Source organism: Podarcis tiliguerta, assembly GCF_965153285.1.
Source record: "Podarcis tiliguerta genome assembly, chromosome: 7".
Lineage (NCBI taxonomy): Eukaryota > Metazoa > Chordata > Lepidosauria > Squamata > Lacertidae > Podarcis > Podarcis tiliguerta.
Window position 1 is genome coordinate 13913231 of NC_139540.1, and position 26743 is coordinate 13939973.

The window sequence follows — 26743 nt, forward strand, 5'->3', positions numbered from 1 at the left end:
ATTATTTTCCCCTCACCCATCAGCTGCCAGTGCTGGATGAAAATGTGCTCTGAACAGTTGCCGGATCCTCTGGCACAGTGGGGAGGTGGTACAGAAAACTGCAGGAGTTAGGAGGATATCAGCAAAATTGCCTCTTCCCCTTCCTAGCTGGAGCCTCTGCTGGACCGAAAGCTTTTCTGCATACAGAAAGAGCCCTTTTGTTCCCACAAGGGATGCTGAGTATCTGGGCCATTCGCAAACAGTAAGATGAAATCAAACTGTGCAGCTTTCATCATGAACCAAAAAAGAGAAAGAAAAATGCAAATGGAGATACTCACCGTTTCCTGGCTTTCCATCACTGAAATCGAGCACTTTTGCCTTTCAAAATAAAATAAGAGGTTTTTTAAAAACAACAACAGGTAGACAGAAACTTGCATAAATGGAACAAGCCACATTAGTTACAGCTCTGCTTTAATATCTCGACTCTTGTTAAAGTAGAAATCAATTTGCTTCCCTCCTTTGTCGAAGAGAAAGATTGCACCCCTCATTTCCATGTTCCAGATTTTTGTTTTTTAGATTTCCCCCCTGGAGATTGATATGATATGATAGCCATGTTCAAATATAGAAAAGGATGTCACATAGAGGAGGGAAAAAGGTTGTTTTCTGCTGCTCCAGAGAAGCGGACACGGAGCAATGGTTCCAAACTACAAGAAAGAAGATTCCACCTAAACATTAGGAAGAACTTCCTGACAGTAAGCGCTGTTCGACAGTGGAATTTGCTGCCAAGGAGTGTGGTGGAGTCTCCTTCTTTGGAGGTCTTTAAGCAGAGGCTTGACAACCATATGTCAGGAGTGCTCTGATGGTGTTTCCTGCTTGGCAGGGGGTTGGACTCGATGGCCCTTGTGGTCTCTTCCAACTCTATGATTCTATGATTCATAGAATCATACTGAAATACTCTCAATGCAAAAAGTAAGAGAATCCCGTGGCATATCAACAGCTATTAACAGGTTTAGTGTGGCCTATTTTGTTGGCCACAGACAGTTTCACCCAGCCCATAAAGTGCCGTCCTCAGTGGTTAGATACATTTATGTGTGCTTGTGCGCACACATGTACATCCATGCATGCTTAGCACATAGGCCAAAGCATCATGAGTTCCAAGACATACATTCTGTGACATTTCTGTGGGGGGGAGGGGAATGCATTCAACACCATACTTCAACACAGAGTCACAAACTGTATTCCTTGCATGCACAGGGGTCCCTGAGTCCCTACCTTTTGTCCTTTTTGTACAGAGGCATAATACTTTGACCACCAATCAATAACATTTTCAGCCGATTCATCAGCTATTGTCCTCTTTTTCCTCTTGGTGGAGCGCCGAGTTGATTTCCTTGAGCCCTGGAAAGGAAAAAAAAGTTGGAGTTACAAAGATGGCAGGAGGCGAGAATGGACCTGCAGATCCATTTCAGCCTGCGGATAAATGGTGGCGTTGGAGAGACAGCTAGTTGACCATATCTGCATCAAAAGATCAAGCACAGATGTTTCCACAACCAATGCTTTGGGTCCACATGGATTGAACACTTCGGTAATGAAAACCTCAATGAGGAGGTGCTCACTTTGCAATGTTGTTCTGGGACAACTGGGGTGGGGGGAAGGATTAGGTCCTACTGACACCTGAAGATCAGAGGCCGGCCATCTCTGGTTTACAAAGGGGGCTCAAAGGCGACAGTAAAGGTAAAGGGACCCCTGACCATTAGGTCCAGTCGTGGACGACTGTGGGGTTGCGGCGCTCATCTTGCTTTATTGGCCGATGGAACCGGTGTACAGCTTCCGGGTCATGTGGCCAGCATGGCTAAGCCGCTTCTGGTGAACCAGAGCAGCATACAGAAACGCTGTTTACCTTCCCGCCAGAGCGGCACCTATTTATCTACTTGCACTCGTGTGCTTTTGAACTGCTAGGTTGGCAGGAGCAGGGACCGAGCAATGGGAGCTCTCCCCGTCACAGGGATTTGAACCAAAGACCTTCTGATCGGCAAGCCCTAGGCTCTGTGGTTTAACCCACAGGGCCACCAAAGGTGACAGTAAGCTGTTGTTATTCAGTTCAAAGTATTGAGGTTAAATGCTGCAGGCTTTTCAGAGCTGGAACAGTGGTGGATTCTCCCTTGTTACAGGTATGAAGGGAGTGCTCTAATACTAGAGTTTCTGCATGAGCAGGGAGATGAACTAGATTTGATTTGATTTCCATTCTGCTTTTCCAACAAGCGTCTCACAATAATCACAAAGCCTCTCCTCTTTCCAGAGGGGAGGAGTTGTGAGCGGGAGCTGGTTCCTGCGTCGGTGGGGGAGGGGGGGCGTATTCGGCCACCTGCGTCAGCTCTCCCCAGCTGCCACTCCAAGCCCTTTCAGATAGCCAATAGGGCTGGCGTGTGGGCGGGGTTTAGCCGCATTTAAGCAGCCGCGGCAGCGCTGAGCCCCCATTCTTTCCCTGTTTTTCGACGGATCACCCGCCCTCCCTCCCTCTAGGTCATTTCTTTGCTTTTGACCTTACTATGGACTTTGGTTGGTTGCCTTGGTTGGCCAGGGGGCCTGGTAGGAATTTTTATTCAATTGGCAAATTGGCACCAGCCTCTTGGTTTTCCGCCTACCTTGTAGAAAATCGTGACAACTTTCTGGTATTGGCATTTGGCATTGGAATATGTGTCGTGTGGTGGAGGGCAGGTTGTGGCCACCACCTAAAGGTAAAGGGACCCCTGACCATTAGGTCCAGTTGTGGCCGACTCTGTTGTTGTGGCGCTCATCTCGCTTTATTGGCCGAGGGAGCTGGCGTACAGCTTCCGGGTCATGTGGCCAGCATGACTAAGCTGCTTCTGGCAAACCAGAGTAGTGCACAGAAATGCCGTTTACCTTCCCGCCGGAGTGGTTCCTATTTATCTACTTGCACTTTGACGTGCTTCTGAACTGCTAGGTTGGCAGGAGGCCATCACCTAACCCTCCTCTTATTTGGGTATTGCGTTAAAGGGATCCGGTGGTCATGGATCCTGTCTGATGCCCTGCTGGTGGCTAGGGCCATGGCATGACCCCCGGTGACATCAGGGGAAGCTTCCAGTTGTATTTGCATCAACAAGCTCCTCCCACTGGTTGTTAACCCTCAAATGACTCCCCGCTGAGCAGGGTGGAGTCATGTATAGATTGCGTGATCCAATGCCTAAGCCAATGCCACTCACATGCTGTAACGAATAAAGTTGTGGCCTTATTTAACCCATTAACCTAAAATACTGTGTCCTTGTGTCTTAGTTATCTCTACGCGGGTGGCGGGTCCTCAATTCAGAAAAGCATTTTTTATTTTAAAAAAACCCCATTACAAGCACTATGCTATTAAACAGCATTGCATATAAATAAAGCAAACAACAACAAATTCATCAAAATGATTTATACAGTTCAATAAAGTCATAGTAACGTCATAGGTGACCTCTGAGAAACAGCTCTACGGTTTTGTGAATTATCTCCTGCTGTAACTGGGTCCCTGTGAGCAGATTTATGATACTAAGACCTCGTGGGAGATGTTGCCTTGTGGAATGAAAATGAAATAGCGTACTTTCTCTTTTGTGATCCCGATGACTTCCCCTAGTTACAGGCTCTGGACAGGCTCTTAATGTTGAGAAGGAGAGTTGCTGTTTGGTACTGCTTTTGAGTCCTAGTCATGATCATTCTGTTAGAATTCCTGCTCCATGATTTCAGTCATGGGAATGTTGTCTATCACATGACAGTATATGTTTTGACTCCACAAAGTGGGAAGTGACAGAGACAGGATGTTTGTGTTACTGTGTTCCATGAAGTGGGACTATTGTCCTTTGTCTTTTTCTCTAGGCTGTCTGATGCTAGAGAGAGAGGCAGCCATGTTGCAGTGCTCCATGTGTGTTTATATGTAAATAAAGTAGATTAGCGTGAAACCAACCACCTGTCTCCTTGATCCTTGCCCATCCTGGCTAATAAAAGCAAGCCGGGAAGGGCTGGGCGATGGGCTCTGCGGGGTGGTGAATGCTTCCCTCTGTGAGGGAACATTCCCAGATCCGCTGAAAGAGGCGGTCATTAAACCGCTTCTTAAAAAAACATCTTTAGACCCGGCCAGTATGGCCAACTATCGCCCAGTCTCAAATCTTCCATTCTTGGGCAAGGTGATTGAGCGCGTGGTTGCTGAACAACTCCAGGCACGCCTGGAGGATGCGGACCATTTGGATCCCTTCCAATCGGGATTCAGGCCTCACCATGGGACTGAAACTGCCTTGGTCGCGCTGGTTGATGATCTCCGGCGAGCTAGGGACAAAGGTGAGAGTTGTTTCCTGGTTCTGCTGGATCTCTCAGCGGCCTTTGATACAATCGACCATAACATCCTTCTGGACCGTCTAGAGAGGCTGGGAGCTGGGGGCACTGTTATACAGTGGTTTCGCTCCTTCCTCCTGGGCCGTGTTCAGAAAGTGGTGGTGGGGGATGAGTGTTCAGACCCCTGGGCCCTCACTTGTGGGGTGCCTCAGGGTTCCGTCCTCTCCCCCATGCTTTTTAACATCTATATGAAGCCGCTGGGAGAGATCATTAGGGGGTTTGGACTGGGTGTCCATCAATATGCAGATGATACCCAGCTCTACCTCTCTTTCAAATCAGAACCAGTGAAGGCGGTGAAGGTCCTGTGTGAGTGCCTGGAGGCGGTTGGAGGATGGATGGCGGCTAATGGATTGAAGTTGAATCCTGACAAGACAGAAGTACTGTTTTTGGGGGACAGGAGGCGGGTTGGTGTGGAGGACTCCCTGGTCCTGAATAGGGTAACTGTGCCCCTGAAGGACCAGGTGCGCAGCCTGGGAGTCATTTTGGACTCACAGCTGTCCATGGAGGCACAGGTCAATTCTGTATCCAGGGCAGCTGTCTACCAACTCCACCTGGTACGCAGGCTGAGACCCTACCTGCCCGCGGACTGTCTCGCCAGAGTGGTGCATGCTCTGGTTATCTCCCGCTTGGACTACTGCAATGCGCTCTACGTGGGGCTACCTTTGAAGGTGACTCGGAAACTACAGCTAATCCAGAATGCGGCAGCTAGACTGGTGACTGGGGGCGGCCGCCGAGACCACATAACACCGGTCTTGAAAGACCTACATTGGCTCCCAGTACGTTTCCGAGCACAATTCAAAGTGTTGGTGTTGACCTTTAAAGCCCTAAACGGCCTCGGCCCAGTATACCTGAAGGAGCGTCTCCACCCCCATCATTCTGCCCGGACACTGAGGTCCAGCTCCGAGGGCCTCCTGGCGGTTCCCTCATTGCGAGAAGCAAAGCTACAGGGAACCAGGCAGAGGGCCTTCTCGGTAGTGGCGCCCGCCCTGTGGAACGCCCTCCCAGCAGATGTCAAAGCGATAAATAACTACCTGACATTCAGAAGACATCTTAAGGCAGCCCTGTTCAGGGAAGTTTTTAATCTGTGATATCTGTATTTTTTGTTTCTATGGAAGCCAGCCAGATGGGCGGGGTACAAATAATAAATTATTATTATTATTATTATTATTATTATTATTATTATTAGCCAAAATGCTCAGCTGCTGAGGTCTGTTATGCATGATGTGCAAACTCTGCAGATCCCTAAGTGTGTCTGTTGGCATCGGTCACGGTGATGTTCGGGCAGAAGAAAGCTTTTGAAGCTCCCGAACGATCGAGCAGGAGGAAGAGAACATGCCAGTCAGGCACGTGTCTCTGCCAGGGTCCTACTTGAGTGTGGGCTGAGCTCATGACACATTCATTAATATGCAACGGAAAATTAACAGAATATTAGTTCACTCAATACGGAAGAAAATGTACTATCCCAGAGATCCAGGATGAAGCCAGCCAGCTACTGCAGTGCTACCTACTTTTTGCTTCTCGTCTTTTGCAGGTGCCGAGGTAGGAGGGGAAGCAGGTTTCAGGGAAGGTGCTGGCAGAGGCGATGGAGCCGATGGCTCTGGCACGGCAAACACAGGCTCACCATGTTCCACGTCAATATACACATGATCTGCTGAAGACTCTTCAGGCTGAGGCGACTGAAGTTGCGCTGGAGCGGGTGAAGCTGCAAACCAGAAACACTTATTATTGCGGTGGCTCACCTAGTGGGCTCTCTCAGCAAACTGTGGGCCTTCTTAAAGCTGCATTATATTGAGAATCAGACGCTGCAGCATCTACTAGAGAAAAACAGAGGATCACTCTATCAATGGCTACCAGTTATAATGGATTTGTTCTATCTCCTCTTGTCAGAAGCAGTATGCCTTTGAATGCTCAAGCCCTGCTCATGGGCTTCCCAGAGGCTTCCGGTTGGCCACTGTGAGAAACTGGACGAGATGGGTCTTTGGCCTGATCCAGCCACACTCTTCTTCAGCTCTTCTATCAAGATCTTTCAGCCCTGTCTGACAGGGCTGTTTGATGTTTTATTATGTTTTAATAACAGATTTTAATAACAGATAACGGCTAACTGATTGATGTTGAATCCTGACAAGACAGAAGTACTGTTTTGGGGGGAGAGGAGACGGGCAGGTGTGGGGGACTCCCTGGTCCTGAATGGGGTAACTGTGCCCCTGAAGGACCAGGTGCGCAGCCTGGGAGTCATTTTAGACTCACAGCTGTCCATGGAGGCACAGGTCAAATCTGTATCCAGAGCAGCTGCTTACCAGCTCCATCTGGTACGTAGGCTGAGACCCCACCTGCCCGCCGACTGTCTCGCCAGAGTGGTGCATGCTCTGGTTATCTCCCTCTTGGACTACTGCAATGCGCTCTATGTGGGGCTACCTTTGAAGGTGACCCGGAAACTGCAATTAATACAGAATGCGGCAGCTAGACTGGTGACTGGGAGTTGCCGCCGGGACCACATAACACCGGTTCTGAGAGATCTGCATTGGCTCCCAGTACGTTTCTAAGCACAATTCAAAGTGTTGGTGCTGATCTTTAAAGCCCTAAATGGCCTTGGCCCAGTATACCCGAAGGAGCGTCTCCACCCCCATCGTTCTGCCCGGACACTGAGGTCCAGCGCTGAGGGCCTTCTGGAGGTTCCCTCGCTACAAGAAGCCAAGTTACAGGGAACCAGGCAGAGGGCCTTCTCGGTAGTGGCACCCGCCCTGTGGAACGCCCTCTCATCAGATGTCAGAGAGAAAAATAACTACCAAAGTTTTAGAAGACATCTGAAGGGAGCCCTGTTTAGGGAAGCTTTTAATGTTTAATAGGTTATTGTATTTTAGTGTTTTGTTGGAAGCTGCCCAGAGTGGCTGGGGAAACTCAGCCAGATGGGCGGGGTAATAATAATAATAATAATAATAATAATAATAATAATAATGGAAATCCCAAGGATTAAACCTGGGACTTTATGCCTGCATAGCAAGGTTTGTTTTAATGCTTTGTAGGATTCAATAAATGTCAATGATAATGAGTGTGAATGGCTGCTGAAGAATTATGGGATATATCAATGAAAGAAATCTCTTGGCTCACACACAGTGATAGTGAAGGGCTCTGCAGTGGCTCTCCATTTGTGGAATAATAATAATAATAATAATAATACACCTTTAGGCGCCAGGCGAAAACATTCCCCTTTATCCAGGCCTTAGGCTGATTAACATTCTAAGGCCCGTTTAAATGTGTTTGTGGGAGGAGGGAGTTTGTGGGAGTTTTGTTTTGTGCTTGTTCTTACCATGTAATTTGTGTTTCCTTTTTGTATTTTTATTCTGTGAACCGCCTTGAGCTCTTTTATTCTGTGAACCGCCTTGTATACTTGAAGGGTAGTATACAAATCAAATAAATGAATAAATAAAATCAAAATCCTATGGTGGACCGCAGCCAATTACTCATTATTGCCAGGCTGTATTGATCGCCTTTGGTCTATAACGTGATTTCCCCCCATCCCCCAGCAATAAACTAAGCTATAAAAACCATGCAGATATTTTCTATGTGAGCTTGCTCATAGCATATTTAAGACTCATACAAATATAAGCTCATTTACTCATGTGAATATAAGCCCCTTGGACGCAAACGCTCAGCACTTCTTACCTTTGTCGATTGCCACAATGTCAGGCTCTTTTGCTGGTGAGGCAGGCAGTTCTTTAGGTTTATACAGAAACTGCTTCAGGCAATTGATGGTGTGGGTTCCAACCAAAGTGCTGCGTCCAAAGGCTCTCCAGTCAACTACGCAGATGCTAAGAGGTGGGTGCAGCAGTTCGTTTTCAGGCAGTTCCTAGCAGAGGAGAAAGGACAAGATCCGATAATAATCAATTCTTTGTCTTCTGATGTGGTGGTTACCAGAATTTACTCACTGGCCCTTTGATAATTTTGTTTTAATCTGAGATGTAAAAGGTAAAGGTACCCCTGCCCGTATGGGCCAGTCTTGACAGACTCTAGGGTTGTGCGCCCATCTCACTTAAGAGGCTGGGGGTCAGTGCTGTCCGCAGACACTTCCGGGTCACGTGGCCAGCGTGACATCGCTGCTCTGGCGAGCCAGAGCCGCACACGGAAACGCCGTTTACCTTCCCGCTAGTAAGCGGTCCCTATTTATCTACTTGCACCCGGGAGTGCTTTCGAACTGCTAGGTTGGCAGGCGCTGGGACCGAACAACGGGAGCGCACCCCGCCGCGGGGATTCAAACTGCCGACCTTTCGATCAGCAAGCCCTAGGCGCTGAGGCTTTTACCCACAGCGCTACCCGCGTCTGAGATGTAGCAGCTACCTAATGCAGAGAAATACAATATAATCCCCTGCAATTTTGGCTTCACTAACTGTTTCGGTTTCCATAGAAATTTGGCCTCTTCAGGATCTTCCAAATTGATGAAACTTTGTCCGTGACTCGAGAAATTTCACCTACCCGTACATGTTTCTTTTTATATACTCTTCACACAGGGCTCCCAATGATCTCTCATCCTCACCTGTTTAGCTTGAGCAAAGCTGTAATCTTAAATGTTTCTATTCTTGTCCCTGTTGCACCCAAGAACCGCCATGTTTTGCTCTTTGCAAAATCTAACAGGATAACTCTATTTTGATCTATTAATTCACAAGCCACATTGAACAAAGGGCCCGTCACCTCTTGGCAACTCCCAAATGTTTGCCAGCAATTTACATTAAAAACAAATCCTTATAAAAAAATCACCAGCATTTTCGTGCAGGTTGCTCATAATAAACACATTTTTGGATGCCGTTTTGACGAATATGCACATTTTTGCAAGCAATCTGCCCTAGTATAACGTATTTTGGATGTTGCTTTCACTAATATACACACAGCTTTTCTGCACACTTCCCCTAATACAAACACTGTTTGGTTCGAGAACTCTATCGTGAATCTTGGAGATGTGCAAACTTAAAAGGACAGCTGCGTTTTGGTTCTTCTATAGGTTTAAGAAATGTGAATTAGGCAGTTTCTTATTGAAATGTAAACTTACATTTCTCATCCATCCCTAGTGAAATCCACTCTCGACTAGCGGTGCGGCAGGCGGCAGTGCTGCGGTGCTGTGGGGGGGGGGGGTCAGCTCAGCAGGATCCCACCTTCGTCGCCAGTGAAATATACTCGGAGTCGAGCGTGGATTTCCTGCTCTTTATTCAGCTCATAGTGGTGAGGAGGAATGAATGTTCCCCCAAAGTATCTGCTTTATATACATTATTTACACAATGGGCTGCACGTGATTGGCTAATTCCGGAATTCTCCTGTAGGCCAATCAGGTTGTGGATTCACTTCCATCTGGAGCTGGATTGGGTGGCTCCTGCAGACCAATCATACTGCTGCATTGTTCTAGGACCAATCAGGCTGCTGCATTCTGAATCCTATTGTTCTAGGACCAATCAGACTGCTGCCTTTTGGATCCTATTCAACTCACTACATAACACCTAGGTTGAATATATGAGACCCCCACAGTTTATCCTCATAAGAACCCTCTGAGGCAGCTTTAAGTTTAGAGATGATAGCTGGTCCAAAGTCACCCTGTGAGCTGCGCTAAAATTGGAACCACCATCTCCCCAGCCCCACTTCTGAAGAAAAGAAAAGAAATCAGCACCTTAGAATCATAGAATCATAGAGTTGGAAGAGACCACAAGGGCCATCGAGTCCAACACCCTGCCAAGCAGGAAACACCATCAGAGCACTCCTGACATAAAACCTTCTTTTACTGCATCCTGGCTGGCTCTTAATTATCCCATGGATTATTCCCAAACTTTACTCTGCTGCTTGTTTTTCAGGGGAGGGGGGGGGAGAGGAAAGAGCGAGTCTGACCAGCAGCAAGTTATACCTACTTACCACTTCAAACCAGTCTGCCTGGACATTAAAATTTGGATTGTTTTTGTAGCTCTGGATGACACACGATTTCACCCCTTTGCTGGCACATTCAATGAGAACTTGTGGGCGATCCACAGAAAGGAGCTGAACCTTCTTCAGTTCACGGAGACCCCAGAAGAGAACCTTTCAACGGGGATAAGAAAAACACTTAGTGTGTGTGCAATTCATTTCTGTACATTATCTGAGTACTTGCAATTGCAACAGTCCTGCAAGGTAGGTCAGGTTATTGTGTTCTGTATTTCAGATGTGGGGATAGAAGGGACGAGGCTCACAAAATGGTGACTGGCCTTATACTGGTCCGATTCAGCCTAAGGAAGCTTTCTGTGTTCTAACTTCGCCTGTTCTGCATTGTTCTCTTCAGACTTTCACCCTAAACACACAAGAGCAAGCCGTGTGCTCCAAACATTTCCACATGTAGCAGCCTGAACCCTCCACTCCTGACCTTCACATATTTATTGCAAAAGTCTGGATCAGACAGGGCAGGGTTTAAGTGGATTCAGATGCACCAACAAGCTGTCCTAATCTAAGGTTATCAGATTTTTTTCAATGAATCTGGGGACACTTTTCAACTTCAATGGATTTTGTATGGGGACTGATTAGTAAATCCGGGGACTGTCCCCGGGAAATGGGGATGTATGGTAACCTTAATCTGATAGCATGAAGCCTCCCTTCACACCTTAGTTGCTGGGGTCAGGGAAGGTAGAGGCAGCCCGGAAGCTGCATCTTAGAGCCCCTGCACCGCCATCATATGGGGACTTCTGAGCAGCTCCTAAAGCCAGCCAGAGCCAACTGCTCTGGGCTGCTGAGACTGCCGCTGCTGCGTTTCCCCGGGACATTAGATGAAATCTGGGGACATTCCAGGGATGGAATTTGTCCAAAGACTTATTCGCAAATCCGGGGACTGTCCCGGGGAAACGGGGACGTCTGGTAACCCTATCCTAATCACAGGGAAATTTCTGATTACATTCATGCCTTCCCACAGTGCAAAAAGGTAACGTGGGGTGGAGCGGTCATGCCCAGTGTCAGGAGAGAGCCAGCAGTAAATCACACGAACTAAGTGGAGTTAACTCCTTATTGGAAAGCAAAGAAACCAGGATCAGCAAAGGAGTGTCAGGCCTAATTTGCACAGCAGCTCTTATTCAGTTGGTCTTGTCCCTGGGAAGCAGTTGCAGAAACTGGAGGTCCCCATCTCCCTACAGCTGCTTAAGTGCTTCAGGGTTCTCCCCAAGCAATCTGAGACTGCACCGGCATATCTGCCTTTGCTCCTCCCACTGCGTTCCTCTTCTGGGAGACCGGGGAGAGGTGAGCTTGTTGCAGCAGGAGGGGGAGACAGCTCTGTCTCTTCCCCAGCCTGACCCATCTCTGCCTCTTGGTCTCCTTTCTCCCCTGCTTCAGCTTCAGCTTCAGCTTCCGCCTCTGATTCTGGACTTCTCTCTGCCATAGACTCTCCCTGCACACTAAGCCCTGTTACCTCTTCAGCTTCTGACACCTCCACCTCCTCCTCCTCCTCCTAGTTTTCTGCTTTTGAGCACTCATTGTCATGCCACCACCAATTGCTGGGCTCTGAGCCTCCTTCCTTTGGAAGTTCCCCAGTTGGTTCTTCCCACCATTCTTCTGCATCCAATCAGTCCCAGCAGGTATGGGCTTGGAGTATATGTCCCAGGCCCCCACACTTTTTGCCCTTGAATGTTCAGGCTAAATGCCTGAAAAGTGCTCTTCCCTGCCCCTTAGAAGGTAAAGGGACCCCTGACCATTAGGTCCAGTCGTGGATGACTCTGGGGTTGCAGCGCTCATCTCACTTTATTGGCCGGCGTACAGCTTCCGGGTCCTGTGCCCAGCATGACTAAGCCGCTTCCGGCAAATCAGAGCAGCACACGGAAACGTCGTTTACCTTCCCGCCGGAGCGGTACCTATTTATCTACTTGCACCTTGATGCGCTTTCGAACTGCTAGGTTGGCAGGAGCAGGGACCGAGCAACGGGAGCTCACCCCGTCGCGGGGATTCGAACCGCTGACCTTCTGATCGGCAAGTCCTAGGCTCTGTGGTTTAACCCACAGCGCCACCTGCGTCCCTTCCCTGCCCCTTAAATAGTGACAAATAGCACCTCGAGATGATTCTTTAAAAACTGATTTACCAACTGGGGGCGGGGGAAAAGAGAGAAAGAGAATAATGAGTTGTTTCCAAAGATTTATGCCCAGCAAGTTTCCATCTCTTCTGGATAAGAATCTTGCTTGGCAACTGCAAATAATTGGAATCTGTAAGGCTGCGTGTTGTGTGTCTAGAAGAGAGTATTTAACCCCTGTTGCCACACAGGGAAATATATAGAGAGGAGCCATAGCTCAGTGGGAGAGCACCTGCTTTGCATGCAAAAGTTTCCGGGTGCAAAGCCCTGTGTCTCTAGGTAGGACTGGGAACATCCCCAGTGTGAAACCTTGGGGAGCTACTGTCAGTTAGTGTCAGCAATACTGGGCTGAATGGACCAATGGTTTGACTTGGTAGAATAGAATAGAATAGAATAGAATAGAATAGAATAGAATAGAATAGACTCTATTATTTATACCCCGCCCATCTGGATGGCTTTCCCCAGCCACTCTGGGCGGCTTCCAGCTGAGTATTAAAATACAGTGGTCTGTTAAACATTAAAAGCTTCCCTAAAGAGGGCTGCCTTCAGATGTCTTCTAAAAGTCTGGTAGTTGTTGTTCTCTTTGACATCTGGTGGGAGGGCATTCCACAGGGAGGGCACCACTACCGAGAAGGCCCTCTGCCTGATTCCCTGTAACAGTAAGGGAACTGCCAGAAGGCCCTCAGTGCTGGACCTCAGTGTCCAGGCAGAACAATGGGGGTGGAGACGCTCCTTCAGGTATACTGGACTGAGGCTGCTTATGGCTTTAAAGGTCAGCACCAACACTTTGAATTGTGCTTGGAAACGTACTGGGAGCCAATGTAGGTCTTTCAAGACCGATGTTATGTGGTCTCGGAGGCCGCTCCCAGTCACCAGTCTAGCTGCTGCGTTCTGGATTAGCTGTAGTTTCCGGGTCACCTTTAAAGGTAGCCCCACGTAGAGCACATTGCAGTAGTTCAAGCGGGAGATAACTAGAGCATGCACCACTCTGGTGAGACAGTCGGCGGGCAGATAGGGTCTCATCCTGCGTAGCAGATGGAGCTGGTAGACAGCCGCCCTGGACACAGAATTGACCTGAGCCTCCATGGACAGCTGTGAGTCCAGAATGACTCCCAGGCTGCGGACCTGGTCCTTCAGGGGCACAGTTACCCCATTCAGGACCAGGGAGTCCTCCACACCTGCCCGCCTCCTCTCCCCCCAAAACAGTACTTCTGTCTTGTCAAGATTCAACCTCAATCTGTTAGCCACCATCCATCCTCCAACCATCCTCCAATAATGTCTGGAAGTGACCCAAGTTGGCCTTGATTTGGAAAGACTTGGGTTCAAAGCTTTATTTAGCCATGAAGCTCATTTGCAGGATTGGGTATGGGGGTTAGGGTAAGCCACTATCTACTCTCAACCGTGCCTAATTCTTGGGAGTATTTTGAGGACCAACTGCAGGTATATCCATGTTCTAGCAACCTGAAGGATGAAGTGTGATTTACAAACAAGATACACAGTGAATATCAATGGGGTGTTTTAAGCTCCTTTACCAAAAAGTGCGTACAGCAGATGCACATCATTTTAGCAGTCAAAATAAAAAATTTAAAAAATAGTCCAGTTGCACCTTAGAGACCAACTAAGTTTGTTCTAGGTATAAGCTTTCATGTGCATGCACACTTCTTCAGATACACTGAAACACAAGTCCCCAGCCCCTTATATACAGTGGGAGGGTGGGGTGGGATTTTCCTCAGGAGGGTAGTAGGAGATGGGTGATTGACTCAATGGATATGATAAACCTGTTGATGAATGTTAACAACTGCTATTAGTCCTACAGGATAGTATGCAGGTGATGAAAAATAGCTTTATTGTGTGTAATGAGACAAGAATCCAATATTTCTATTCAGGCCAGGTCTCTCCAAAATGATCTAGAATACCTTTGAGCAGTGAGCCTGCTGCAATGGCATACTCACCATTCTGCATTTTGGGTGACCACTCCTTGGTAGAGCGTAAAGGGAAATGTTTCTAGTTTGCAGGGTAGTAATTGGCTGACTCTTACATCACTCAAGAAGCCATATGTTGTACCCTCCTTGAAGCAAGGCTGTTCAGAGTGCTGATTGGTGGCCTTTGTGACATTTGCGAAGCCACATTTCTGCCCCTTACTCCCTTCTTGGAACAGTTTTTAAACCCGCCCCCCGCCAGCATTTAAGCAGTGAAATGTGCAGGCAAATGCTTGAAAACAAAGTAGAAAATTTGACTGAAGCATCAGAGCAGAGAAGACAGTCATAGATCAGGAAGCTATAGAAATGTGAAGGTGTTGCCTGAGGCTGATAATAAATGAGACCCCAACACATCATTTTGTGTTAACTCACCTCTACTCTGTATTTACTCAAGACAGGTCTGATGTTGGCTGGGACTGGGTAGATCATACTGGCATCTGCAGGATCCACAGGTGGGAGGTTTTCAGGGCCGGAATCGGAGATCTGCAAAATGAAGCCACCTCAATGCTTTAATATTTAGATATGCTGCTTTTAAGGAAAGGTAAGACCCTACAAAGATTCCCCAGCAATTTTCACTGCAAGCCAAAAAAAGAGAGGTTAAGGTCAAGGACCCCTGGATGGTTAAGTCCAGTCAAAGGTGACTATGGGGTTGCAGCGCTCATCTTGCTTTCAGGCCGAGGGAGCCAGTGTTTGTCCACAGGCAGCTTTCCGGGTCATGTGGCCAGCATGACTAAACTGCTACTGGTGCACAGAGGACTGTGATGTGTGCTAGGGCACATGGAAAAACCGTTTACCCTCCCACCACAGCAGTACCTATTTATCTACTTGCATTGGCATGCTTTCGAACTGCTAGGTTGGCAGAAGCTGGGACAGAGCAATGGGAGCTCACCCCATCGCGGGGATTCGAACCGCCGACCTTCATTTTATATATATATATACACTTTTATTGATTTTTTAACATATCAGTTCCAACAGTCATACAACATATCTTCTCATCTTATACAATATTTTAGACTTCCGTCAACACCTCTGATGATTTTCCGTTTTTTATCACTTATTCTGCATTTTTAAAATTTCTATATTGTATTTAATTGTCCTTAACTAATAATTCTTTTCATAGTCCTTCTTGTAATATTTCAAATACTCCACCTTACAAAACTGCTTGCAGACCTACTAGCATAATCTGTTCATCACAATTACTTTCCAAATACTTCATATATTTACTCCAGTCCTCTAAGAATCTCTGATCCCATGGGTTTCAAATCCTTCCTGTTAATTTATCTAATTCTGCATAATCCATCGAACCGCCAACCTTTCAATCAGCAAGCCCAAGAGGCTGAGTGGTTTAGACCACAGTGCCACCCCATTGCACAAGTAGGCCAGATGGTTTATGAGAATCTGTGGCCATTTCTCCAGTTATACTAATAGGAGCAGGTGTTGGATGCTCCTAGAATATGCAGTAGAGAAGATGTGCCAGCTAAAAGATTATTACTAGTATTATGTCTGAAACCCTGGAGAGTGGTTGTTGCTCAGTGAAGACAATACTGAGCTACATGAAACAACGTTCTGAGTTGGTAGAGGACAGCTTCCTATGTTCCTAATTCTCAGCAACATACATTGTTTGACACAGTCATATTCTTCACAGCAGTCACAACAATGTTGCTGAAATTCACACCTACGGTTCTTAAGGCTAATTTGGAGTTGTTTGCTGCGTCTGGTTTATTCCAAACATCTCCTCCCAACTGTTGAACAGTAAAGATTCCTGGATCTTTTGGGCTTTCCACTCACATTTACGGTAGCTAAAATTAGAAACATGCTTTGGAAGTGTGACATAACGGAAAGGCTTTAGAGAGCCGTTTCGCTGTACACAAAGCCATTCATTGCATATAAGAAGATCCCTGGGAAGCTCTTCTGTGTTATTGAATTACCCAAATCAAGTGGTTGTAGCCAATAACTGAGAAAGGGAAATTAATTCACTGGCTAACACAACGGTTTCAAAGTAGTTTGCATTGCTCAGCCCACCAGCACCAGATCCAAATTTCTCTACAGAATTTCGGATGTAACCACCTAAGAGCCAGCTAATTCTGATTTGACTCCATCCTCCTCCATCCTGAGTCCTTTGATAGCAACACTGAGACTAAGGAGAAGGAAGCCAAAAGCCAGTACCATAGCTGTCAACTTTTCCCTTTTCTTGCGAGGAATCCTATTCGGAATAAGGGAATTTCCCTTTTAAAAAGGGAAACGTTGACAGCTATGGCCAGTACCAACTCCCTGGACAAAATGTACCGTATTTTTCGCTCTATAAAACGCACCAGACCATAAGACGCACCTAGTTTTTGGAGGAGGAAAACAAGGGGGGAAATATTCTGAATCTCAGAAGCCAGAATAGCAAGACGGATCGCTGCGCAGTGAAAGCAGCAATCCCTCTTGCTGTTCTGGCTTCTGGGATAGCTGCACAGCCTGCATTCGCTCCATAAGACGCACACACATTTCCCCTTACTTTTTAGGAGGGAAAAAGTGAGTCTTATAGAGCAAAAAATACAGTAAGTAATGGACCAGCCCCAACTGCGAACTTATTGTTAGCATCCATCCGTCTTGAGACACAATGGAGTGCACCTCAGGGGGTGAAGCCAAACCACTGGGTTATCAGCACTGAATGAGGCCCTGGGTGGCCCAACAAGGCCCCCCTCTCAGCCTCGCAGGTGTGGTTCAAAGGAAAGCAGAGTACTACTACTACTACTACTACTACTACTACTACTACTACCTTATTATTTATACCCCGTCCATCTGGCTGGGTTTCCCCAGCTACTCTGGGCAGCTTCCAACAAAATATTAAAAATACAATAAAACATCAAACATAACTTCCCTAAACAGGGCTGCCTTCAGATGTCTTCTAAAAGTAAGAGAGTTGTTTATTTCCTTGATATCTGATGGGAGGGCGTTCCACAGGGCAGGCGCCACTACCAAGAAGGCCCTCTGCCTGGTTCCCTGTAACCTCACTTCTCGCAGTGAGGGAACCACCAGAAGGCCCTCAGAAGTAGACCTCAGTGTCCAGGCTGAACGATGGGGATGGAGACACTCCTTCAGGTATACTGGGCCGAGGCCGTTTATAGCACCAGGTTAGCTGCAGAGTTGCTGAAAGGAGGCGTACAAGACGCCATCCAACCGCTTTAGGGACCCCACTCTGGATTTGTGTAGGGTTTACTCCTTAGCCTTTTCTTCTCCTGAAGATACCCTGCAAGGCAACAGAGTTCTCCTTCTCCTTGATGGGCTACCTTCCCAAGTTGACAGCTCCATCTGTCCCTCACTTCTCTCTACAGCAGAAACCAATTTTCTGGCCAGTGGACCCACAATTGGTCTCGTCTGCTCAATCTGCCAGAACCTGTCTTTGCACTGAGGGCTTGAGACCCAACAGCTACCCTCACCTGGTTTAGATGGCCAGTCAAAGCCGTTCCCGGAGTCTGGCTGCTGTCACATGCTGACAGCATCTAGGAGCCATAGGTGAGAGCTGAGTGTAGGAGTGAGGACCAAAGGTGGACAAACTACCCCAGAAAGAGCACCGCATGTCCCCCACCAGAGGTCCTACCCCTCCCCTAACACCCCATACATGCATACTGGTCCACTGTGATTGTCTCACATTAAATTTTAGTTTTCTGACGGAGCGGCCTGATTCAGACAGTCAATACCAATACAGGTCCATTATGAGGCGGAAGAGTTTTTCACAAGGTAGCTACAGGGTAATCACATCCATCCATTGGCAGAGTCATAATATAATTACTGCCGCTCACAAATGAAAGGTTATTCAAAGTTCTTCGCAGCGACGAAGCTAAATTATTTCTCTTGGAAAGGTCAAGGCACGGAGGAGCAATCTTAGGGGACATATAAAGTTTGCAGCTTTTGTTTCTATCAAATGAGTGCCACCTGTTTTTTATGGACTCAGATTAACCAAAGGGGAGTGTTTATGCTGAAGAAGAGAAGTTGCGTTTAATGCCTTGCCGAAGCACAGAAAAACCTTGTCTAAATATACTGGTGAGCTGCGGAAATATGGAGAGCAGTGAGAGATGATTTACTGTCCTCTATATATAGAACAGTCGGCACTGAGCAGAATTCTAAAGCAGTTGTAGGTAAAACAGAGGAAAAGGCCTTCCTGACTTTTGCAAACTGATAAAGCTGATACTAATAACTCAGCAGGGACAGGTAAATCAGTCTGTCTCCAGTCCCTGACACTTTAATATGCATTAATCCATAAATCTGTTCAATCCCATTTTCACATTAATCTTCATTTGCGCCAAAAATGCTTTTAAATGCATATTTAAATATGCATCTACATGCTGTCACCCTGCAAATATGCATTTTTAAATATAATTTGATCCTTTTTTAAAAAAAGTTGAGAACTACATCAGAACTAGTCTTGGAAGAGAATTTTTTTCAGTCTGCATTTTAAATTGAAATGATCTAACTTGCTGGTCCCAGATTTATATTTGGATTGGAAGGATGTTGCCAATCAGATTATGCACGTCTTCAAATTTTGCAGTGCAGCTCTACCTCTAAAATTGTGTCTACAAATGCATCAAAAACATTAAAAATCACATATTTTAGAAGAATGCATGCATAATGTATGCTTTAGGTGAAAGTGTGTACAATTAATGTGTGATTAAAACAAAATAATCACAAAAATATGAGACACCATATTTTATTTTGCTGAGATAGCAAAATGTCTTGGGCTGGCCTAGCATCAGCCTCAGCCTTTATGACCAATAATCAGGGAAGATGGGAATTGTAGTCCCCAGTCTCTGGATTGCAACACATTATCTAGCCTGGTTTTACGGAAACAGAAGATCTCATGGTTGGGAAGGATTCCAATTCCTGAAGGAGTCCTCCCCACCAGTCAGTTTTCTCATGAGCAAGCAATCCTCTCTATTACTTCAGGTGGTAGCTGAGTTTTTGCACTTATTAGCCGGGTTCGCACAGTTTGCTAACCCTTGGTCAGCATTCAGATTAACCATAGTTAAGAAACCATAGGTAAAGCTAAAGCATCTTAAACCCAGGCCTATTACGCAACAGAATAGTTAAAAGCACCAGTGAGCGCAAGTGAGCCTTGAGAGTGGCTTGAATATTTTCCTGTTCTTCACTCACAACTCTGTAGCTTTTGGGTGGCTCCTTAGATCCCACGCAATGCTAAGCTTTGGTTCAGATTCACTAAATAGGATAAACCAACCACAAACCTTGGTTCATGTGCAAATTGTAACCACAGTTAGTAAATCATAGTTAGGCTGCTGAGCTGGGTTCACACGCAACACTAAAACCATGGTTTATTGAACCATGGCTGACAAACCGTGGTTTAGCATTATGTGTGAACCATGCATACATACACAAAGCAGCAGCAGCAGCAGAATACTTTGAAAGGATGAGGAGATACAGGAAGGGATAGCTTTCATCTCCTTGTCCCAGCAAAAAGAAAAATCACACACACACAAACAACAGCAACACTGTGTTGCGAATGCACCATACTGTGTATCATCCTGCCCTGGGTGTTTTCAGACATTCACCAATAAAAAAACATGGATAAGAATATTCGTTGAAGCTCACCTGCAGCAATTCAAATGCAGCCAGGAGGTCCCCTCCAGAAATATTTCCAAAGTACACTGGGTGGTAACTCAGTTTAGGCGGCTCATATTTCTGACCAGCCAATGTTGTCACAGGAGCAGCAACGGTAGAACCAATATATTCTGATTTACCCTAGACGTTTTAAAGAGAGATAGACTTAGCAGATCATCATTTATCTTCACATTGTGCCGTTCATACAAAACCACCCCTACAACCAGAGTTTGGGATATGCAGAAGATCACGTCCAAACCATGTATGCAAAGCACATTCAGTGCACATGATGTCACCCAAAGAATCATGGAAACTGTAGTTTATCCCTCACAGTTTCCATCACCCTTCATGAACTACAGCTCCCAGGATTCATTGGGATATAGCCATGTTCTGTAAAAATGCTTTAAATGCTTGGTGTGTCTTTAGTGACCTAGCAGCCAGCAGATATCATGCTACAAGCTGTGCTCTGTTTTGGAGAGCTGATCACAAAGAAAGTAGGAATGGGGACCTTAAAAAAACCAAAAAAAACCCACACCCTGTCATGGGGTATCATACCCTGGGAGCAATCCACCAGGGCCCATATACCAGAGCTGAAAGAAGATGAGGGCACTCCTTTTTGCTCTGACATGTTCTTCTCCCTCCCATTCCCCTTTCAGAAGGCTGCCATGGCAAAGACAGGTCACTCTGTCACTCAGAATTGTCAGCAGAAGGGTTGCAGAAGGCTTCCCACCCCATTGTTCCAGCCATTTCAGCTTTCCCCCTTCTTCCTCTAAGTTGCCAGATGAAATTCAGCTGAGAGCAACAGGCTCTCCACCTCTGCTCTAGTTCAGGTTTCCTCAACCTTCTCCCTCCAGATGTTTTTGGCCTGCAACTCCCATGATCCCTAGCTAGCAGGACCAGTGGTCAGGGATGCTGGGAACTGTAGTCTCAAAACATCTGGAGGGCTGAGGTTGAGGAAGCCTGCTAGACTTGAGTGGTCTAACACACGGCCTAGGGGCAGCATGCAGTCCTCAGTGCCTTTTTAGGTGGCCCTGGGCAACATTTGAGACCTTCCTCACCCTCTGCAACCCTCCCAGATTTGCTCCTGTTACCCCAGAAAAGGAGACCAGCGTTTCTGAAATCAAAAGTTGGCAAAAGTTGGTTTCTTTTCAAACAGGGCACGGTTTCTTTTCTTAGCCCTTTCTACATGTTGGGCAGAAGTGGGATAAATTACGTAACACAAACACAGAGCTATGCATAATTTCCGTTCGGAGGAAGGGCAAGATGTAAACTGAATAAATGATGAATTATAATTTGTCCAGGCATCCAATGCATCACTGCACTCTATTAAAAAAGGACAGTTCATTCAAACCTTTGAATGATCAACATCATTTGCTATGTAAGCAAATGTTATACAGGGGCTCAGGGGTGGATTTAACTAAATACTTGCGCTTGTGGGACCCAGCTCAATGGATCCCACTGGTGCAAGAGGGATTGCCCCTCTTCTCTGCCCCCAACTCCCCAATCAGCTTTGGGGGTGGGTAGTCAGGAGACCACCATCTCCTAACACCATGTGGAGCGATGAGAAGGGAGATCATTCCACCAGGCAAGCAGAAATCGGGTCCACTTCCTGGTGGGGCTGGGTTGCGGTCTGACCACCTAGCCACTCCCCTCAGCGTCAGGGTGGGGCAGGGTCCCACATCACGCTGGGGGAGACCCTGGCCATGTCAGATTGCCAGGCGGCCAATCAGGTCACTTGGGGGCGTGGCCAGGGACGATTTAAGCCATGGTGCGATTCTGAGGCTTCCTCTTTCAGCCTCACGCCACGGATCTCCTGCCTTCCCACCCTTTCTTCAGGTTGTGTCATTGGCCTTTGGTTGGTTGCCATTGAGGGGCCTGGCAGGACTTTTCCCACTTGGCAAATTGGCACCAACCACTTGGTTTTCACCTACCTCATAGCAACTGTCACAACTTGGTAAGGTTTGGTGGTTAGGCATTGGAATAGCGATGTGTGGGGGAGGGGAGGTGCGGCCATCACCTGCTCCTCTATGCTTAAGGGTTTTCCGTTAAAGGAATCTGGGGGTGTGGATCTCGTCCGAAGCCGGGGGAAGGGCTAGGGCCATGCCAGGACCCCAGTGGGAACCTGGGGGATGTTCGAGTCGATCCACACCAGCGGGGCTCCCCCTACTGGTGGTTTACCCTTACCAGACTTCCTGCAAGGCGGGCAGAAGTCTGATATAGTCTATTGATGCCAATGCCTAAGCCAATACCGCTCACATTCTGTAACCAATAAAGTTGTGGCTTAAAATTCTGTGTCCTTGTCTCTTTATTCTCCTGGGGGTGGCTTGGGGGCCTTGAAACGCAAATGCTTGCATTAATTCAGCCTTTCCTTAGCACTACTCTGAATTCCACCCATATTGAGGTTGAAACAAACAAGCAAACAAATAAGGTGGAGAAAATCATATTTACCACTGCATCATCATCGTAGAGCTCTACGACGATCACTGGGGGGAATTCAGCAATTTCTTTTCCATCCCCATGAAGCACAATATTATTAAACAGCAGCATTTGATTCCAAGTTGGAGACAAAGTTTGTTGTATGATCTAATGGTGGGGGGAAAGTAGCGCATTAGAATAGACAAGACTCCTGCCCTTTAGATGAGCTCTCTTGGGACATTCAATTTGTGCTATGGAATAATATGCATATTTACACACAGATTTTATATTCATAATTCATTTGGCTATATTTTGAGCAATTGATTTAATTTCATTTATGAATCACTTGCCATGAAACTCTCCGAAATGATTCAACAATAAAAACAGATGCCAACTACAGGAGGCAAGGCTTCAGGACCACGGACAGCTCCAAGCAAGCAACTTACTCTGACAGTGGTTGGGAGCAGATATCACCACCACAGAGTGCTATGGAGATGTCCACACACAAACACACACCGGTGTGTTTCACAGCTCTTTCTCCCCCTGCAGCTGTTCACATCAGCACAGCTTCATTAGTGTCAGATCCATTTCTCTTTGTGTGCGCACACCAGCGGGCGTCGACAGGACAGGGATGCCATTACCCTACGCACACCCTGGCTAGAGATGAATTTGGAATGGATTAAGGACTCAAATAGGGGACGCAGGTGGCGCTGTGGGTGAAACCACAGAGCCTAGGACTTGCCGATCAGAAGGTCGGCAGTTCGAATCCCGTGACGGGGTGAGCTCCCATTGCTCAGTCCCTGCTCCTGCCAACCTAGCAGTTCAAAAGCACGTCAAAGTGCAAGTAGATAAATAGGTACCACTCTGGCGGGAAGGTAAACGGTGTTTCCGTGCGCTGCTGCTCTGGTTCGCCAGAAGCGGCTTAGTCATGCTAGCCACATGACCTGGAAGGTGTATGCCGGCTCCCTCGGCCAATAAAGCAAGATGTGCGCCGCAACCCCAGAGTCGGCCACGACTGGACCTAATGGCCAGGGGTCCCTTTACCTTTAAGGACTCCAATCAGCGTGAAATTGGTTTGAGAAACAACGCATCAAACAGTAGTATTTCATAACAATGTACGTGATACGTAAGTATTTTGGTTAGTGCTCTGTGAACATGGATCAAAAGCTTGGCAGTGTAAATGCAGTGAATGAACAACAAACAGTAGTCCTTCTGGTGCAGTGCAGCACATGTGCTCTACAAATGAGCTGTGTTTCTCTGATGTTCCTCCTTTTAAGCATCCCTTTAACTGGTATGACAGCAAACACTGAAGATATATTTTATGGATAAAAATGTACTGAAACCGGAGGTGGGAATCACTTCAATAAAAATTTCTGGGATGCTCTTATTTAGAAATGTGGATTCTCCAGCAATTACTTATTCTTTATTGGAGCTTTATTGTACCATCATAAAAACAATTTCAGGTACAGCCTAGAATCTATTGCCTACAGAAATCATTACTGGCACATATAAAGTCTGACATTCAGATTTACAGAGCAAATGTTTATATGCCTACTCAGAGGTAGGTCCAATTTATTTCCATGTGATTTACAGCCAGGTAATCATGTACAGGATTGCAGAGAAAAATATGGAGGGGATATGGTATACGTTTATAATGTTATGGGTGGTATGAATGGATAGGGAGACATGCTCATAAAATGCTAAAAACCTGTAGTCTGGTCACCTAATGAAATCAACTGGCAGTAGATTCAGGACAGACAAAACAAAACGCTTTTTGCATGCACACAATTTATCAGGTTCCCTGCCATAAGAATGCAGTGATGGCTATTGCCTCAGATGGCTTGACAGGGGGATTAGACAATTTTATTTGAGTCTATATCCCAGTCTATCCCATGGGTTCAAAGCAGCTTTGTCAAATTTATTTGAGTCTATATTGCACTGTGTCCCATAAGCTCAGACCAGCTTGCAGCGGTTTTTCTAAATGTTAATAGCCTCATGCCCTAGGGGCTCACAATCTAAGGCAATCGGATGGATTGAGCGATAAAAGAGGCTATTGAAAATGAAATTGTCATGACCCCACTCCCCATCCACCAGTGATCTAGGCACAGAATCGGAGGCTGCAGGGGCACCATATGGGTCTGGGTCAGGGCTCAGAGCTGATGGTGGAAGACAGGGAGCCCACTGCACCTGAGATGGTTAGATAAGAACTCTCAGAAGAACTCCCTAGACCAGGGATGGCCAACAGGTAGATCGTGATCTACTGGTCAATCGTGGATGGTAGATCACAGTAGATCGTGGGACCCCTTCCACCACCTCAAAAAACAAATTTGAGCTCCCCCAAAAAGTTTAACAACTTTGACTTCTCCAGAAAGCCCAACAACTTTGGTCAATCCAGTGGGCCAGTTTTTTTATAGCGGGAGAAGATCGCAGTCTCTTGGAAGTTGGACAAGCCTACCCTAGACCACCAGGGCCTATTATAGAGTCAGAGCCTGGTCCCTCATGGACACCCTCCCTTGAGCCTGATGAATCAGATGCTTCCTGCCACACATCATAGTCCGGCAGCGCTGGGAGTGCATCAGGAGGGAGACTATGGGATGAAGGAAGAGTGCCTGCATTCAGCCCAGAGGCTTCCCCCTTTATGGCTCTGAAGGTGGTAGAAGCAGGTCTCAGTCTGCTCCAAACCTTTGCGGAAGTGGCTCGTTTGGAGCTATCCATGGTGCTGCAGCCTTGCCTCCAGCCTTACGGATTTCCTGGTGGGCTCCAGCATCAGACCAGAACATGATCAATTTAGTAAATGTAAAATCTAGTGTTTTTTATGTGTGTGTTTTTTTAAAAAAAATTAGGGAATTAATTAATTAATTGTTTAGGGAAGTTTTTAATATTTAATGCTGTATTGTTTTTAACACTCAGTGGCTGGGGAAACTCAGCCAGATGGGCGGGATATAAATAAATTATTTATTTATTAATTAATTAATTAAAACAACAACAACCCTGAGCTGAAACCAGCAATAGCCCTGGGATAGGCAACACACTGCCTTCCAGGGGTGGTTAACTTCCAAATTCCATCAGCTTCACCACTATGGCTGCCTTGTGATCCTTGGGTGAAGGATCCTTTGGGTGCTCACATGATCATTTTGACATATCTCCAATTAAAAGGAGTAACCAGACAAGGGGAAACCCTAGTTAAGAACTTAGAAAGCCAATTCCAACCAGTCAGACTAGACAGCACTAAGCCAGAAGGGGTAATTGGTCTATGACTTAGTGGAAGGTAGCTTTGTGGTGTTTTACTCACCACAGGGAACCAGGCAAACAATGATTTACGAACTACATCTTCCTTTACCTACTCAGCACACGCTGGGAGATGACCTCTGTGCTGGAAAAAAATGCTATTTGTGCTTATAAATACTTCCGTTTCTTGTAGCACCGCCCTCTCTTCTCCTCGCTCTTACCTTCGTGGTCTGGCAGTGCGAAACAAACGTGACTTTGGCAAAGGGATCAGAAAGTCCGCTGCTGTCGGCTGCGATAAGACCCCTGGCCTGATACATGTGAACTCGCAGCTGGAAAACATTCTTGGCTGTGTAAAGACAACAGAAAGAAGGAAAGTTATCACCGTGGCGAGGGATCAAAGTGGTCCATCCTGCAAGTTCATCTTCAGGTAGGACTGGGAGAGACTTCTGCCTGAAACCCAGGAGAGCAGCTGCCAGACAGTGTAGACAATCCTGAGAAATATGCACCCAGTCATCTGATTCAGTATAAGGTACCGTATTTTTCGCTCTATAGGGCACACTTTCCCCCCTCCAAAAATGAAGGGGAAATGTGTGTGCATCCTATGGAGCGCATGCAGGCTCCTAGGCTTCAGCGATAGCAACGGGAAGCCTCCGGAGCGCAGAGGGAGAGCTCCCTTTGTACTCCAGAGGCTTTGCATTGCTTTCACTGAAGCCTGGAGAGCGAGAGGGGTCGGTGCCCCTCTCGCTGTCCAGGCTTCAGGCAGCTATTCACAAGCCTTCGGAGCACAGCAGGAGTTCCCCCTGCGCTCCGAAGGCTTGCAGATAGCAGCCTGAAGCCTGAAGCCCGGGGAGCGCAGCGCCAACTCCCGCTGCACTCCCTGGGCTTCAGGCAGCTATCCGCAAGCTCCGGGAACGGCGGCAAGGCTGTGCGCAACCTTGCCACCGCTCCTGGACCTGTTCTGGGGGCTGGGGTCGGGGGAAGCTTAGGCTTCCCCCACCCCAGCCCCGCGGCTAAAAATGAAGCCAAGACAGCGAGCGGGATGGATCCAGCCCAGCTGGAGAGGTTACGCACGGCTAAAGAGGAAGCCAAGACGGCCAGCGGGATGGATCCCGCTCTC

At 47.0% G+C, this 26743-nt stretch overlaps 1 protein-coding gene across 2 annotated transcripts in view; it reads right to left on the minus strand.

Annotated features, from left to right (window-relative positions):
• FER1L6 (fer-1 like family member 6) overlaps window positions 1-26743 on the minus strand; it is a 120086-nt gene that overhangs the window by 30822 nt on the left and 62521 nt on the right. For both annotated transcript variants that reach the window (XM_083450393.1, XM_083450392.1), the window contains exons 20-28: window positions 25848-25972; window positions 22432-22566; window positions 19975-20124; window positions 14758-14868; window positions 10246-10407; window positions 8020-8203; window positions 5865-6058; window positions 1252-1374; window positions 318-357 (exon numbers count right to left, since the gene is read on the minus strand). In XM_083450393.1, coding sequence (XP_083306519.1) covers window positions 318-357; window positions 1252-1374; window positions 5865-6058; window positions 8020-8203; window positions 10246-10407; window positions 14758-14868; window positions 19975-20124; window positions 22432-22566; window positions 25848-25972 — 1224 coding nt within the window. The remainder of the gene's footprint in view (window positions 1-317; window positions 358-1251; window positions 1375-5864; window positions 6059-8019; window positions 8204-10245; window positions 10408-14757; window positions 14869-19974; window positions 20125-22431; window positions 22567-25847; window positions 25973-26743) is intronic.